Source organism: Macaca thibetana, chromosome 7 (assembly GCF_024542745.1).
Source record: "Macaca thibetana thibetana isolate TM-01 chromosome 7, ASM2454274v1, whole genome shotgun sequence".
Classification (NCBI taxonomy): Eukaryota; Metazoa; Chordata; class Mammalia; order Primates; family Cercopithecidae; genus Macaca; species Macaca thibetana.
Window position 1 is genome coordinate 56,684,267 of NC_065584.1, and position 16,280 is coordinate 56,700,546.

General features: G+C 45.8%; 2 protein-coding genes across 2 annotated transcripts in view; one reads left to right on the plus strand and one right to left on the minus strand.

The window, feature by feature from the left end:
• TMX1 (thioredoxin related transmembrane protein 1) overlaps window positions 1-16,280 on the minus strand; it is a 332,759-nt gene that overhangs the window by 296,159 nt on the left and 20,320 nt on the right. The window lies entirely within an intron of this gene.
• PYGL (glycogen phosphorylase L) overlaps window positions 10,324-16,280 on the plus strand; it is a 42,017-nt gene continuing 36,060 nt past the window's right edge. The window contains exon 1 of the mRNA XM_050796873.1: window positions 10,324-10,874. Coding sequence (XP_050652830.1) covers window positions 10,632-10,874 — 243 coding nt within the window. The 5' untranslated portion in view covers window positions 10,324-10,631. The remainder of the gene's footprint in view (window positions 10,875-16,280) is intronic.

The following is a 16,280-nucleotide window of genomic DNA, read 5'->3' on the forward strand; positions in this document are numbered from 1 at the left end:
TTCGACATTAATAAATAACATAAATACATAAATAAAAGTATCAGTACCCAGCCACTATAAATAATGTCAACTCTTTCTTTCTGGATTTCTAGTCAAATTCGCTTTCTTCATTGCTTCAAATACTTTACTTCCAAAGAACAGTACATCTGTACTCAAACAACATTTTTCACATACAGAAGAAAATGCCTTAAAACTTATATGTCACATCTAGCAGTTATATTTCCAACAGAAATGAGGATATGCATGCAATAAAGAACATACACAGGCCGGGCACGGTAGCTCATGCCTGTAATCCCAACACTTTGGGAGGCCAAGGTGGGTGGATTGCTTGAGCCCAGGAGTTCAAGACCAGCCTGGGCAATTCAGTAAAACCCCATCGCCACTAAAAATACAAAAAATTAGCTGGGTGTGGTGGTGCATGCCTATAATCTCAGTTACTGAGGAATCTGAGGCATGAGAATTGCTTGAACCTGGGAGGTGGAGGCTGCAGTGAGCTGAGATCACACCACTGTACTCTAGCCTGGGCAAAAGAATAAGACTGTCTTGAAACAAAACAAAACACATACAAACGGCCGGGCGCGGTGGCTCAAGCCTGTAATCTCAGCACTTTGGGAGGCCAAGACGGGCGGATCACGAGGTCACAAGATCAAGACCACTCCTGGCTAACATGGTGAAACCCCGTCTCTATTAAAAAAAAATACAAAAACTAGCCGGGCGAGGTGGCGGGCGCCTGTAGTCCCAGCTACTCCGGAGGCTGAGGCAGGAGAATGGCGTGAACCCGGGAGGCGGAGCTTGCAGTGAGCTGAGATCCGGCCATTGCACTCCAGCCTGGGCGACAGAGCAAGACTCCGTCTCAAAAAAAAAAAAACAACAAAAAAAACACATACAAACATGTTTATGGCAGCTTTGTTCATAATAACCCCAAACTGGGTGCAACCCAAATGTCCATCAGCAGCAAAATGGATATATAAAATTGTGCTTTGGGAGGTCGAGACAGGCAGATCACGAGGTCAGGAGATTGAGACCATCTTGGCTAACACGGTGAAACCCCGTCTCTACCAAAAATACAAAAAATTAGCCGGGCGTGGTGGCGGGCGCCTGTAGTCCCAGCTACTCAGGGCTGAGGGGCCAACCTGGCATATAATGTCCTGTATTTCTGGGAGTCTCCAGGAGGTGTCTCTATGTGCTGCTCCCAGTCCTGCTGGCTACGCCCTGCCCCACTGGTCATCACAGTTCATCCAGATCCTCCTCTAAGATACAAAAGAATGACTCACTTCTTCCAGTTAGAAGGTATGACACTGTTTCTGAGTCTGAGTATTTTCTATAAAGCTTGGTGAGAAAATTCAGGGTTTGCTGACAGCCCTCTACATCCACAGGGTATACAGGCTTCTAGGTAGCCGGACCAGGGAACAGAATCCAGAAACTGCTACCGTGCCATAGTCAGACTTACTCCCCCCTTCTGACAACTAAGGCTTCTTCCTGGGTGAAGTGAATCAGCAGACTCCTGCCCTTAGGGTGAGTTCTCACCCAGGAAGCTCCTCAGCCCTCACAGCTTGCTAAACATGCCCGCATACATCTAAATCCCAGCAGTGGGTGTGACCTGATGTCTTTCCCAGATGGCTCCACCTCCCCTACGCACATAGAGTTCACCCAGGCCTGTCTCACCGGTTCACAGATGTGCCCAGACAGGCCTGAAACCCTCTGCTGGACGCCAGCGCAGCTCCCTCTACTTCATGACCCTAATCCTGTAAGCTCGTGGTTCACTGGGAGGCCCAAGTCTCTAGCACATCAAACTTTGAGTGTTCTTTTTTTGTTTGTTTGTTTTGAGATGGAGTCTCGCTCTGTCGCCCAGGCTGGAGTGCAGTGGCCGGATCTCAGCTCACTGCAAGCTCCGCCTCCCGGGTTTACGCCATTCTCCTGCCTCAGCCTCCCGAGTAGCTGGGACTACAGGCGCCCACCACCTTGCCCGGCTATTTTTTTGTATTTTTTAGTAGAGACTGGGTTTCACCGTGTTAGCCAGGATGGTCTCGATCTCCTGACCTCGTGATCCCCCCGTCTTGGCCTCCCAAAGTGCTGGGATTACAGGCTTGAGCCACCGCGCCTGGCTAGGTGTTCTTTAAATCTAAGAATGTTGAAACTCCATACTTCTTTATAATTTTTAAATTTCTCCAATTTATCAGAATAATTTTTTATTTAGATTTCAATGTATGTACATCTGAGATTTTAAAACGGAGAAAATGCCATCTCTTTATGCTCTGTCTAGAGTGATAAAAATAATCCATTTTTATTTATCTTCTTCAGATTATGGCTCATCTTCTCACAGGGTTTTGCTGCATAAATATCTGGAACAAAGAAAGGGAAATGAAGCAGTGATTAAAATTGTAGTCACATCCTGCTGAACCATTCACTAGCCTGTGATGTGTTCAAATGGTGAATTCCTCCACCTGCTGGTATCAGTCCGTCTCTGCAGTTCACACATCGACTCCCTAAAAAAAACACAAAATGAAAATTCTGAGTGGGGAGAAACTTTACATTTTCATCTTAAGCTGGAAACGTATGATGACTCCAAGACTGAGAAACTATCATTCAATAAGGTGGAGAAGGAAATGGAACTTCTAGGAAGATAGAGAAATGGCTGTTATCATTTGCCTTCTAGACAAATGCAAGACATTCTTTTCTTCCTGTGACCTCAGCTACCATCTAAGATCTGGGCTACTTGTTTTTTCTTTAGCATAGTCTGCCTTGTAACTTCATGCGAATATGATGCCTTGAGCTAGTTTAAAGGTTCTGGGTAAGGCAGATGCCATGAACTGAATTTTTTATACCATTAGCAGCGAGCACAGTACCTTGTATACAGTGAGTACCCATTCAGTGATCGCATTGTTGATATTCCAAGTTGGCTAATACCCAGTTCTTCTTTCATGACGCCACAGAAGTCCTATAGTCATGGTTGTAAAAACTGGGTCAGGGTGTAAAACAGCCATTCCCACAGTAAGTATACGGGCTTGTACTTAAAGGTAAGACCAGAAGCAGGAAGATAAAGAGAAGAGGGTGGTTCTCAGAAGATAGGATCCTGGGAAGACAAGGTGTTTTGTTATTCTACAGTCAATTTAGTTCACTGTAAGTGTCCAGCACAATGCTGGACTCATAGTAGGTACTTAACAAATATTTTCCTAATAAATCAATAAATTAGAAACATTGAATTTGAAAAACAGAGGTAGGTTATGCTATGCAAAGCTATGCTCAATGAACTATAATCTATTTAATACAACAAGAACTGCAAAAAGAAAAGCCCTCATTTGTATATGAGATCAGCCTTCAGTATATCATCAGACTCCCAGCGTCCATCCTAGGAAATATTAAGTGAAAGGGAAGTTATTTTCTTCCTGTATTTTTGTATGTTTTAAGCTAACACATGTTATCTTTCACTATCTAAGCACCTTACTAGTTAGAACTTTAACGATGGATAAACAGCTTAGAGAAGTTAAAGTATTTGGCATCTGAGAACTTGGGGTCTGTGATTCCTTAGGTTTATCCCCAAAAGGGAACAAAACTCTAAAAATCAATAATATTTTTATAGAAGTCTATATGTTTTATATACTTAACGCCTGCAATTAATCAATCATGTACAAAGGGCAAGTCAAAATGTGGGCTCAGTGGAGGGTTTGCATGACAAAGGCCCTGAGACAAGGCAGCAAAGAGGCTGTCCGTTGTGCACATCGCATCACGGTTATCTGCTGAAACCCTGTGCTTAGCACACTTTGCACTTCCTTTCCTTGGTCAGGATTTGTTCATATCGCTTTGCAAAATTGTGCAGAATCACTCTCCTCATTTGTTCCCATACAGAGGTGAAAGCTTGGCCAGGCACGGTGGCTCACACCTGTAATCCCAGCACTTTGGGAGGCTGAGTTGGTGGATAATCTGAGGTCAGGACTTCAAGACCAGCCTGGCCAACATGGTGAAACCCCATCTCTACTAAAAATACAAAAATTAGCTGGGTGTGATGGCATGTGCCTGTAATCCCAGCTACTCAGGAGGCTGAGGCAGGAGAATCACTTGAACCCGGGAGGCAGAGGTTGTAGTGAGTGGAGATCGTGTCATTGCACTACAGCCTGGGTGACAACAGCAAAACTCCATCTCAAAAAAAAAAAAAAAAAAAAAAAGGTGAAAGCTTTTTCTGGAACATGTCTTATTGCATTAGTAATAACTCCAGTGGGCAAAGCAAATACAAATAGTGTATAAGCTCAGATGTGCAAGGAATGCAGCTTTATATTTTTTGTATTAGTTTAACTTCTTTTTTGTTTTGTTTTGTTTTGTTTTGTTTTGTTTTGTTTTGAGGCAGAGTCTTGTTCTGTTACCAGGCTAGAGTGACTGCAGTGGCACCATCTCAGCTCACTACAATCTCTGCCTCCCAGATTCAAGCGATTCTCATGCCTCAGCTTCCCAAATAGCTAGGACTACAGGCGTGCACCACAACACCTGGCTAATTTTTGTATTTTTAGTAGAGTTGGGGTTTTGCCATGTTGCCGAGGGTGGTCTCAAACTCCTGGCCTCAAGCAATCCTCCGGCCTCAGCCTCCCAAAGTGCTGGGACTATAGCTGTGAGCCACCTCGCCCTGGCCTGTATCAGTTTCAGTTTAACTTCTAATGTAGGGTCTCATTCCTCCAGGGAAGAAATTTGATCTCAAATTCAGTCAACCAGTCTATTCAACCGAGGACCCCTCAACAGGGGTTCCCTGTGCTAAGGCCCTGGTGGCAGGAGCTGGTGGAGGGAAGCCTCTAGCCTTGATACCTCTCCCTTGGGTGTTCTCTGAATCAGTCTTCTCTGAATCAGTCTTCAGCTCTGGGGATTCGGCCAATAGCTGCCCTGCGCCTCCCTGGGGATGAGGAGCCTTTGTGCACCTTGTCCAAGACCTGACTACCGAGACCCTCCAGGCAGTCACTTCCTCGTTGGGCTCTTCTCAGGAAGCAGAGCAAAGTCCTGCGCACTTCTCGGATACTCAGCCTGCCTGGGACTTCTGCTACCTGATCGAGGAAGCCAGCTCCAGGATCCTGACTCCAAGACCAGTGACGTCTCTACTCCCCACACCTCCGTGTCATCTTCCCATTACTGCTTAATGTGTCTCCTGAATGTTAACTTGGAGTTCAAAACCAGGAAGGCTCACATCTTCCTCAGAGATTATAAGCACCTCAAGTGGGAGGGAGATAGTGAAAAAGTAAACCATCAGGAGAAAATCAAAACACTGGTTAATATGTCAAAACATAATCCTAACCCAGAAGTTTCCATCTTAATAATGCTTTTTCCATTTCCTGGCACTTCTCCACCTTCTCCACTCATATCTTTTTGAGCTTAACCATCTTTTTTTTTTTTTTTTTTTGAGACGGAGTCTTACTCTATTGCCTGGGCTGGAGTACAGTGGTGCGATCTCGGCTCACTGCAATCTCCACCTCCAGGGTTCAAGCAATTCTCCAGCCCCCCGAGTAGCTGGGATTACAGGCACCCACCACTATGCCCAGTGAATTTTTTGTATTTTTAGTAGAGATGGGGTTTCACCATGTTGGCCAGGCTGGTCTCGAACTCCTGACCTCATGATTCGCCTGCTTTGGCCTCCCAAAGTGCTGGGATTACAGGCATGTGCCACTGCACCCAGCCAAGCTTAGCCATTTTACAGAGTGAGAAGGACAGAGAGCTTTGTCTTTACTTTGCAGAAGTTGAAATCAAGGCAGTAAGTGATTCTCCAATCTCAGCATATTCTACAATAGGCATATGAAGGCTGTCAGTGATTTGAGGGAGAAGAAGAAGATAGGCTGGAAGTATTTCCATCTGTTCAGGAACTCCCACTGGACTATGCCTAAGAATTCAAACTACTATATCAATGAGCAGATCAAATATGACAGGACCTGAAAGTGTCAGGAACATCCACTTGTTTCGAGACAAGCCAAATATACTCAGGTAATGAGTAAATGGTCACTGTCATAGCCAATTATAGAGATGGCAATGCAGTCAGCTGCATTTTCTGCAGACACTAAGGGAATTCAAAAGTAAAATAAATCTGGGTTCTCAGTCGTCTTTCTAAATATTTGAAACAGTGGAGCCTAGATAACAACCTTGGTTAACAGATTCATACATTAAATATGCTGAGTGCAGTGTACTCAAATTCCCTCGCTGAGCGTAAAGTTCAGCCCATTTTTTACACCACCCCTCTCCAGAGTGTAAGTGACCTCTCCATGGGGCCACTGTGGACCTCTGGCATTTCCCTGGATTGCAGAATGATTAGAAGGTCAAAAACCAATAAACAGTACAAAACAGGCCAGGCACGGTGGCTCACGCCTATAATCCCAGTACTTTGTGAGGCCGAGGCTGGTGAATTACCTGAGGTCAGGAGTTTCAGACCAGCCTGACCAACATGGTGAAACCCCATCTCTACTAAAAATACAAAAAATTAGCCAGACATGGTGGCACATGCCTGTAATCCCAGCTAATCGAGAGGTTGGGGCAGGAGAATCACTTGAACCTGGGAGGCAGAGGTTTACTTAACAGATCACAAATCCTGTTTCAGGGGAGGAGAAACAACATTAAGGGACTTGAAAACCTCTTCCATCACTTACTGAGGTGATCTTGAGCAAGCTACTCACCTTCTCTAAGCCTCGATTTCCTCATCTGTGAAATGGAAAGAAAAACAGAACTTGTCCCACAGAGCTGACGAGAAGATTAAATGAGGTAATGCACATTATGAGCTTTGCCTGAGCCCTTGGAAAATGCTAGTAGCCACTTTGATGAATCTGAAAGTGGTATGCCACCACAATAGGCCCTGCTTTGAAACACAGTGGATATTAACCTATATTTGTTTATCTCATCTCTTTCTGTGGTGGTCACTAGAAAAGACCTCACAGACGCCCCAAGCTTCAGGAAGCATAACCGACCCGGGGCTCCAGATAGCCCTGCAAAGGCCATGCCTCCTGGGGAATGCTCCCACCAGTGACTGAGCAGAGTACCGTGGTCTCCTGACAGCAGATGTGCTCCAGAACTGCCCAGTGGCGCTGCTGGATCTTCCTGGGACTACAGGGCTGTCTGAAATATGCCCTTCTACCCTTCCATCTCTCTCCCCTTCACTCTGGGTCACACTTGCATCACAGTCTGATGCTGTCTCTGGCTAGCACTCTCTATTTTTCCCTCCCACAAGCATTTACCCCAATAAAAACTCTAACATGTTTAATCCTGCCTTAGCTTCTGCTTCTCTGAAGACCCAAACTAACACACTACTTTCTCATGTTCTTTTGTATTTCCAACAGTGGGAAACTTACACTTGTCTGTGAGTTCTGGACAGTTTGTTCAGCTATCTACAAATGCCACTTTGTTACAGCAGCCATGGGGAAGCAGTGGATGAGAAGCAGGAATAATATAGGCCATTGTGAGTAAGGCTGCTATAAACATGTGAGCCACTGAAATCTGATACTTTTTCAGGGATCCATAGTTTCTGGTTCTTTCTGGTCAAGAGAGGCTAAAGGAAAGGTTTTTAAAGATAGTAATTTTCTTAGTCAAGTAACTTACCCTCTCAAGGCCTCAGTGTCCTAGACTAGCACAGAACAAGCAGATGAAACAAAATTTATATCAGAATGTCAACTGAAAAAGTATCATTTACCATAAATGGAAGATAATTGTATTAAATTCTAGTTAGATGCTAAAACTTTAAGAACGTTTAGAGTCTGGACCTGCATTCTGTTAAAAAATATAGATTAAAAAATGCTAACATGTTGACACAAAAGACTTTCCAGAAAGACTTAAAGAAAAGTGAAAGGGGAATAACTGTCTTGCAATGTTATTTATTTATTTATTTATTTATTTATTTATTTTGAGACGGAGTCTTGCTCAGACGCCCAGGCTGGGGTGCGGTGGCGGGATCTCGGCTCACTGCAAGCTCCGCCTCCCGGGTTCACGCCATTCTCCTGCCTCAGCCTCCGAGTAGCTGGGACTACAGGGGCCTGCCACCTCGCCGGGCTAATTTTTTTGTATTTTTAGTAGAGACGGGGTTTCACCATGTTCGCCAGGATGGTCTCGATCTCCTGACCTCGTGATCCGCCCCTCTGGGCCTCCCAACGTGCTGGGATTACAGGCGTGAGCCACTGCGCCCGGCCTTGCAATGTAATTTATTGTCATTTGATACCGGGTCTATGGAGCACCCTAAATCACCTGGTTCCATCATGTTCTTTTTAACATGGAGATGTATGGTTCTTCCCCATATTCTATATATTGAGCATTCTACAGTTCATGATTTTTCTGCTTAGAGAAATGTTCAAGTTGGGGGTGCAGGCTCATCGACTGGATAGCGAATCAAGAAAATAATGTGTTCATTAGTTCATCATTACCCTGAGTTTCCAACAAGAATTTAGTACAGGAAAGTAGGCAGTGGAGCTGGGAGCCATCTATTTGAAACTGTCTTAAGCAAAACTATGAAACCGAGTGAGCTTGCTTTTGGTGTCTTTCATCCCTTCTTGTGTGCCCCCTAATTATTCACTCCCCAGTGCGCAGACATTATGATGCCTTCTCCTGCTCAGAGACCTTTTTGGGAGGAAGACCTACTCAGACCTGGCATTCTCTCATCCCAGGCGCTACCCTATTTTTTCATCCAGCTGTTAAAGTTGAGTGACTAATTTCACAGCTATGTCCGAATGACCCATAACTGGCTTAATGCTGTGACCTTCTTGGGGGTATTCAAAGCTGATAAACACTTTTTAAAGTTATATAATTATCAAAAAAAACTTATCTTTCTGCTTTATTTCAAATTTTACCCCACAGGCCTTACTTATTTTTAAGATCAATGATTTTGATGGGCCCCCCTTCCCACTCTTAATTCAGGGTATTTCTGGCCCCATCCAGATCCAAACTCTCATGCTCATCTCTTCTATAAATACTTTCCTTTGCAGGTCATCGGTATTGCAAGAGTTGCACAAGGCCCAATTCAGTCTCTGCCCCAAAGGCTCAAGTCCAAACTTCAGAATCTGGGAAGACAAGGATTCAGGAAATTTTGTCAGACCTATGAGATTTGAACTTTCACTTGTATGGTGAGGGTCACATTTGGTCTGAATCAATTAATCCATCACCCCCTCCCCACCACCATGTATGAATTCAAAATAATCAACTTTGGTTCAATATAAAAAGCAAAACATATTAATATCGGTATACTAAGATTTTTCTAGAAAACTTGGCCGGGCGCGGTGGCTCACGCCTGTAATCCCAGCGCTTTGGGAGACCGAGACGGGCGGATCACGAGGTCAGGAGATCGAGACCATCCTGGCTAACACGGTGAAACCCCGTTTGTACTAAAAATACAAAAAATTAGCTGGGCGAGGGGGCGGGCGCCTGTGGTCCCAACTACTCGAGAGGCTGAGGCAGGAGAATGGCGTGAACCCGGGAGGCGGAGCTTGCAGTGAGCCGAGATCGATAGCGCCACAGCACTCCAAACTGGGAGAGAGAGCGAGACTCCATCTCAAAAAAAAAAAAAAAAAAAAAAAAAAAAAGAAGAAGAAGAAGAAAAGAAAAGGAAAAGAAAAAAGAAAACTTCATTCTGGCAATGGACTCTTTCTAAAATAATATATTAATACTACTTAATGAGGAAGAAAAAACCTCTGACATCCTAAAATGCCAAGTGTTTGCCTTTGCCAAGGTTTAAACATACATAAACATGCATATTCAAACAAATACCACCCAAACTGGAGGTGCAAAGATCAGCCTGTACAGCACAGTAACACAGACTGGGTTGTTTTTTGTAAACAAGGCAACTAGTCCAGTGAGTAATCCCTTCATTTTCCACACACATACCCTTCTGTTTTCCCCCCCACACCCTCCACTGCGGTTAAAAGATGATTAGAAGAAGCCTAAGGTAAAAGCCCCTGCCGCATAATGAGCCTAGAGCTTCATCTCACCTGCTCTGATTCTTACTAACCTACCTCTAAGGAAGAGCGACAGGGTGCCTACCCGCAGGGTGAACTTGGGTCTAGGAGTCAAGAAACCTGAACCCTGGAGTCCTCAAAAAAATGAATGAAAACAACAGAGGCGCCCTGAGGATCCAAGCTGGGGCGGTGCCAAGGGCTGGCAAGGGAGGTTGGGACAACAGAAGTCAAACGTGCCGTCCTTCTAGATCCCGGCGCTTATGGCGGAAGCCACTCCAGGTGAGAAATCCTAACAGTCATAATGGCATAACAAATAAACATCTGCAAAACAGCAGTCTGCCAACGACGTGCTTCCCTACAGAGACGTCTTCCTGTGTCTCCACACTCTAGAAGGGAGAGGCGGGACAAACGCTGCCTCCGCAGATTTTGGAGATCCAGAAGGGAGCCCCCGAACCCAGGTCCCGGGCTGGCAGGGGTCTCGCCGGCGCTTGGACCTCGGCTCCCACCCCCGAGCCCACCCGCGGCGCCAAAGCCCCAGGAGGGGCCGGGCACTTCCTCTGCCCTCCGGCCTGGATCGGGAGCCAGGACGCCAAGGGAGTGCAGCACCGCCCGAGGGGGCGGGCCCCAAACTTTCGTGCGCCTTGAAAGCGGCAGGCGCTGCAGGGCCGACTCCACCCCTGCCCGGCAGTCCCGCGCCTCCGGCCGCACATCCAGCTTTCTGCGCTGCCCGCCGCCCCAGCCATGGCGAAGCCCCTGACTGACCAGGAGAAGCGGCGGCAGATCAGCATCCGCGGCATCGTGGGCGTGGAGAACGTGGCAGAGCTGAAGAAGGGCTTCAACCGGCACCTGCACTTCACGCTGGTCAAGGACCGCAACGTGGCCACCCCCCGCGACTACTACTTCGCGCTGGCGCACACGGTGCGCGACCACCTGGTGGGGCGCTGGATCCGCACACAGCAGCACTACTACGACAAGTGTCCCAAGGTACCCGGGGGCGGGCGGACGGGCCGGGATCCAGCCCGGACTCGGAGTCTGCGGTCGCGGTCGGGAGCGACGAGGTGGAGGACCCCTCAGAGCGGTCCCTTGCACCCGGTCCTTGCCCGAAAGTCCAGAGGAGACGTGTCTAGGCTGTGGGCGGGCAGCCTGGGGGACAGATTCGGCCTCCCCACCGACGCCGCACTCATGTCCCCGAGGTGCCACCGCCAGCGCCCCGCCCAAACACTGTGCGGTCCGCCCCTAGAAACCGCCAGGTGGGCAGAAGCCCAGGCCCCTCTTGCCTGTCCCTTCACAAACTTTTGGAAGTTTGACTCTCAGCATTTAATCAAGAGGTGACGGGCGCCTCTTGTCCTGTGTGCGGGACACTGTTCTCTGCCCTGCACACTCAGCCCTAAACAAAAGGGACAAAAGTCCTGCTTTGCTGGAGCTTGGTGTTTAGGGAGGGGAGACAAATACCGAACTGGGAAAAGGTCGTAAGTTTCAGGCCTCTCGGAGTGGCTGCTTAAGTGTGGGGCAGAGGAGGGGCAGGGTCCCGCTCCAAGCGCAGAGCTCCGCCCACCCATTCTTGTGAGTCGCGTTCCGAGCTCCCGCACTTCCGTGAGTACTGCGCGAAGAAGGCCCAGGGCCAGGCAGTGCCCTGGACTCGTACTCCCCGAAGACACACACTCCCCCCACCCTTAGCCCCTCCACCCCCGAGGCCTGCCCCCAGAGCTGCTGAGGAAGGCTGGTCAGGGACCACTTCCATCCACGGCGTGGGGACGGGAGCAGAGACCTCCCTAGGGTGATTTTGGACCTACAGAGGGACAAACTCTCTGCCTGACAGTTTGCGAAGAGGGCGAGAGGCAGTTGGGAAGGACTGGGGACGACATGGCAGGGAAAGGGATTGTGTGCAGGCTGGAGTGAGGGCGGGTGTGAGTCTGTATTGGGAGAGGAAACTGGAGAAGCCAAGTGGAGACATATTGGAAAGAATAAAATATTGGGATACATCCCAGGGGCAGTGAGAAATATATATAAACGTTTATTAGAACTTTTTAAATATGTAAAGGTGTGAAAAAAAAATGGACTATAATCCCAATGCCCAAGAAACCCCGTAAGAATTTTTAAGAAAGGAAATGAATGTAAATTCTCATAGTAAGAAATCGCAGCTGTAACAGCTTTCAAATGGAAAGTAACTCTTCTTCACCCCAAAGACCTAGGCCTCCACCAAGGTAGCAACTGCTAAAATGTATCCTTAAAAATTCAAATGCACCTTAGAAAACACTTTATGTATACATATATTTACTCTTTTGTTGTTTTGTTTTGTTTTGTCTTGTTTGAGACAGTCTCGCTCTGTCGCTCAGGCTGGAGGGCAGTGACGCCATCTTGGCTCACTGCATCCTTAGCCTCCAGGGTTGAAGCGATTCTCCTGCCTCAGCCTCTTGAGTAGATGGGATTACAGGCCCCTGCCACTACACCTGGCTAAGTTTGTATTTTTAGTAGAGAGGAGGTTTCACCATGTTGGCCAAGCTGCTCTCAAACTCCTGGCTTCAAGTGATCCTCCAGCCTTGGCCTCCCAAAGTGCTGGGATTCCAGGTGTGAGCCACCGCACCCAGCCACTATCTTTTAAAAATTTATTTACACAGGCCGGGCGTGGTGGCTCAAGCCTGTAATCCCAGCACTTTGGGAGGCCGAGACGGGCGGATCACGAGGTCAGGAGATTGAGACCATCCTGGCTAACACGGTGAAACTCCATCTCTACTAAAATATACAAAAAACTAGCCAGGCGCGGTGGCGGGCGCCTGTAGTCCCAGCTACTCGGGAGGCTGAGGCAGGAGAATGGCGTAAACCCGGCAGGCGGAGCTTGCAGTGAGCTGAGATCCGGCCACTGCACTCCAGCCCTGGCGACAGAGCGAGATTCCGTCTCAAAAAAAAAAAAAAAAATATTTACACAAAGGGAATGCTACTAAGTACACTATACTGCGCCTCTCATTAAAAATTATTTTTAACAATTTTAAGCGGAAGGGTGGGACACTGAGCATATATTAGAAACACACACTCACGCCTCTGTAGCATTTAGCATCGTAGAGCACCAGAGAGTCTTGTATGTTTTTCCTTCACTGGCTTATGCTGTGCTTTATGGTTTTCCTGGTTCTCTGGCTAGTTTCTTTACTGGGCTCTCCTTTTCTACGTGAGTGCAGATATAAGCCAGGAATTCTGATGTGTATAAACCAGGTATTCTGATAGTGATACACTGGGGATACAACAATGAACATGTTTCATTCCACACGTGTTCATCAAATATCTACTCCATCACAGTCGTCTGTCTAAACAGGATGGTTCCTCCCCTCATAAATTAGAGCCAGTAGGTGTGTGCTCCTTTCCCACCTCCCTTGCTCTCTAATAACTGTGCAGATGAATCCCAAATATGGATCCCAAGTTTGAATTCCTTTTCAAACTCTATGCGTACATTTCTAAGTGTTTAGTGAACATACTTAGATATCTTCCTATTTCCTCAAACTCAGCATGTTAAAAACTCAAACCATTATTTCTCCCAATCCTGCCCCATCTTCTGTGTTTTGTTTTGTTTTGTTTTCAGGTGGAGTCTCTCTCTGTCACCGAGGCTGGAGTGCAATGGTGCAATCTCAGCTCACTGCAACCTCCGCCTCTCGGGTTCGAGCGATGCTCCGGCCTCAGCCTCCGAGTAGCTGGGATTACAGGTGTGCGCCACCATGCCCAGCTAATTTTTGTATTTTTAGTAGAGACAGGATTCCAGCATGTTGGCCAGGCTGGTCTCGAATTCCTGACCTCGTGATCTGGCCACCTCGACCTCCCAAAGTGCTGGGATTACAGGCGTGAGCCACCACGCCTGGCCTCTGTGTTTTTTATTTTAATGCCATTGCCATCTTGACAATCCAGACACGAACTTTAGTCTCACTTTTTGGCGTTCAACTGTTTGCCAATTTCTGTTGATTTCTGTAGGTTCCCCTGAATGACCTGCTCTCCTCCCTTCTCTCTTCCTGCCTTGGTGAGGCTCTAGCTACCCATTTGTTGTAGCAGACTTCTACGTGGTTATTTTCCTTTCTAGAAGAGGTAAAACTGGCAGCCTGAGGCTGAATAAGGATAGCAGACATATTTTGTTGGCCAAGACGTTTTTCAGGAGTTTAATTTTTAGCACCTATGGGGAGGACTTGCACACTCCTTTTCTTAGCCCGGTACTCTTCTTTGCTTTATGTGACCTCAGTTACACATTTATTTTCTCTGCCTAGTTCCTGAAGGCATTGGAGTATACCATCCCATCTCATTTTGTGCGTTGTAGTTTGCTTAAGCTTCCTGAAGCAACACATCTTGCCCCCTGCTCAGTTCTCATTGGCTCCTCTTGCCTGCCATAGTCCTTAAGCAAGTATTCAAAAGCCCTTCTCCGTCCAGGTGGGCCTGTTCTTCCCTTGTTATCTTCCATTACCCTCTGTACCCACCTTGCTCTCGCAACAAACCAATCCCCACTGCGGGGCCCCCAACTCACTTGCAGTGTCTTTCCTACCACATTTCTATGTCAACTCTTGCCTGACCTGCAAGTCTCAAGTTTATTGACCGGTGTTCCAGAGGTCTTCCCAGAAGTACCCAGGCCCTCTGACTAATGCTGGGGATAAAAATAAAACATATTTTAAAAATATTTGTTATATCTTCTTTATTTTATTTTACAAGGCTTTTGAAAATACCCACTTTTACATAAAATACTAGTAATCATAGTACATGCTTGTAATTTATAAGGTATATTGGAGATGCTCATATATTTTACTATTAGGCATATGTAACAAATGTTTAGAGACCATTAATTAAGAGGATGGCAAAGATCTATTTTTTAAGGTCTTATGTATTCCCAAATATAAGGAGAGATTACCTCCAAAAAGTTATTTATGAGAAAACAGGGAATCACCGTACATTCCTTCCTTATAAAGCCTGTCATGCAAGGAAGTATTTTCTCATTTGCCTTATTTTGAGCAACCACATATTTCTCAAGAAAGACTTTGAAGTATTTTTAAGAAGACTTAACTTGGTACTAATGTGGAATCATTAAAAGGGAGGCAAAGAAACTTAATACAGATGTAGTCCTTATTCCTGGGGGTATGACCTCACAGTTGCAAGTGTGGAACATATACTATATAAACAAGCTTTTTATAGATTATTTAAAAGAAAAAGGCAAAACATCATGGTTATAGAGATAATGAAAATACACACAGGGAAGGATTTTTTTTAACTGGGTAATATTATGCAAATGGGTATTTGTGGCTTAAAATACTATTTCCTGTGACAGCAGTCATCATGTACTAGAGCACCAGCCATTGCCTATGTCTGCCCCAGAAATGTACTTTCATCCAATCATTTGAAGGCATCTAATAGCTGGTGAGGGTTCTAGTAACAGCATTATAGACATTCAAACAGCTTGGATGGAAACGAAGATGATGTGTTCTGGAAAGCAGTGTTAGGTGGCCCGTTAGGACATGGATGTTGACTATTTGTTGTGAAATTTAGAATTCAATTGTTCATAAAAGGAAAATGGGAAAGAATGAAATTTCCAAGTTGACATTTTCAAATAATATTTTGTTTTAAATATTTATGTGTAACTAGTGTGTTAAATATGATAATAGGCCTTTATTATACTGAATTCTGTTCACAATTTTTTTTAATGGGTCAAATTCTGTTTTTTTCTTTTTTTACTTCTTATCTTACAGAAATGGGGCAATCCCTAAAATTTGAGGTAACTATATTGGTGCATTTACAGATTTTTGCCGTTTTGTTTTGTGTCTAGTAGAGAAGCAGAGGATAAATGATATGGAGAGTAAGATATTGTAAAAGGAGACCATGAAGTTACTCACTGGTTCTATTTTATTTTTTTGATTAGTAAACTGTGCTTGTATATAAAGAAAGTTTTCAGCAGGTCTGACCGTTGTACCTCTCACCTTCAAATCTGATGGTATTTGCCTGACTTTTACCATGTCAAAAGCAAATAATGTCTAAGTCAATAGAGAAATTTCCAATTTCAATAAGAACAAACACCAGTAAACCTTAGGTATCTTCTTGTACATAAGGAATTTGCCAGTAAATAGATCTTATAGAAAAATTTGATTCTAAAATTAATTGTAGGCCGGGCGCTTGACTTTCGCCTGTAATCCCAGCACTTTGGGAGGCCGAGGCAAGCAGATTACCTGAGGTCGGGAGTTCAAGACCAGCCTGGCCAGCATGACAAAATCCCATTTCTACTAAAAATACAAAAATTAGCTGGGCATGGTGGCAGCTGCCTGTAGTCCCAGCTACTCAGGAGGCTGAGGCAGGGAGAATTGCTTGAACCTGGGAGAGAGAGGTTGCAGTGAGCCAAGATCATGCCACTGCACTCCAGCCTGGGCAACAGAGGGAGAC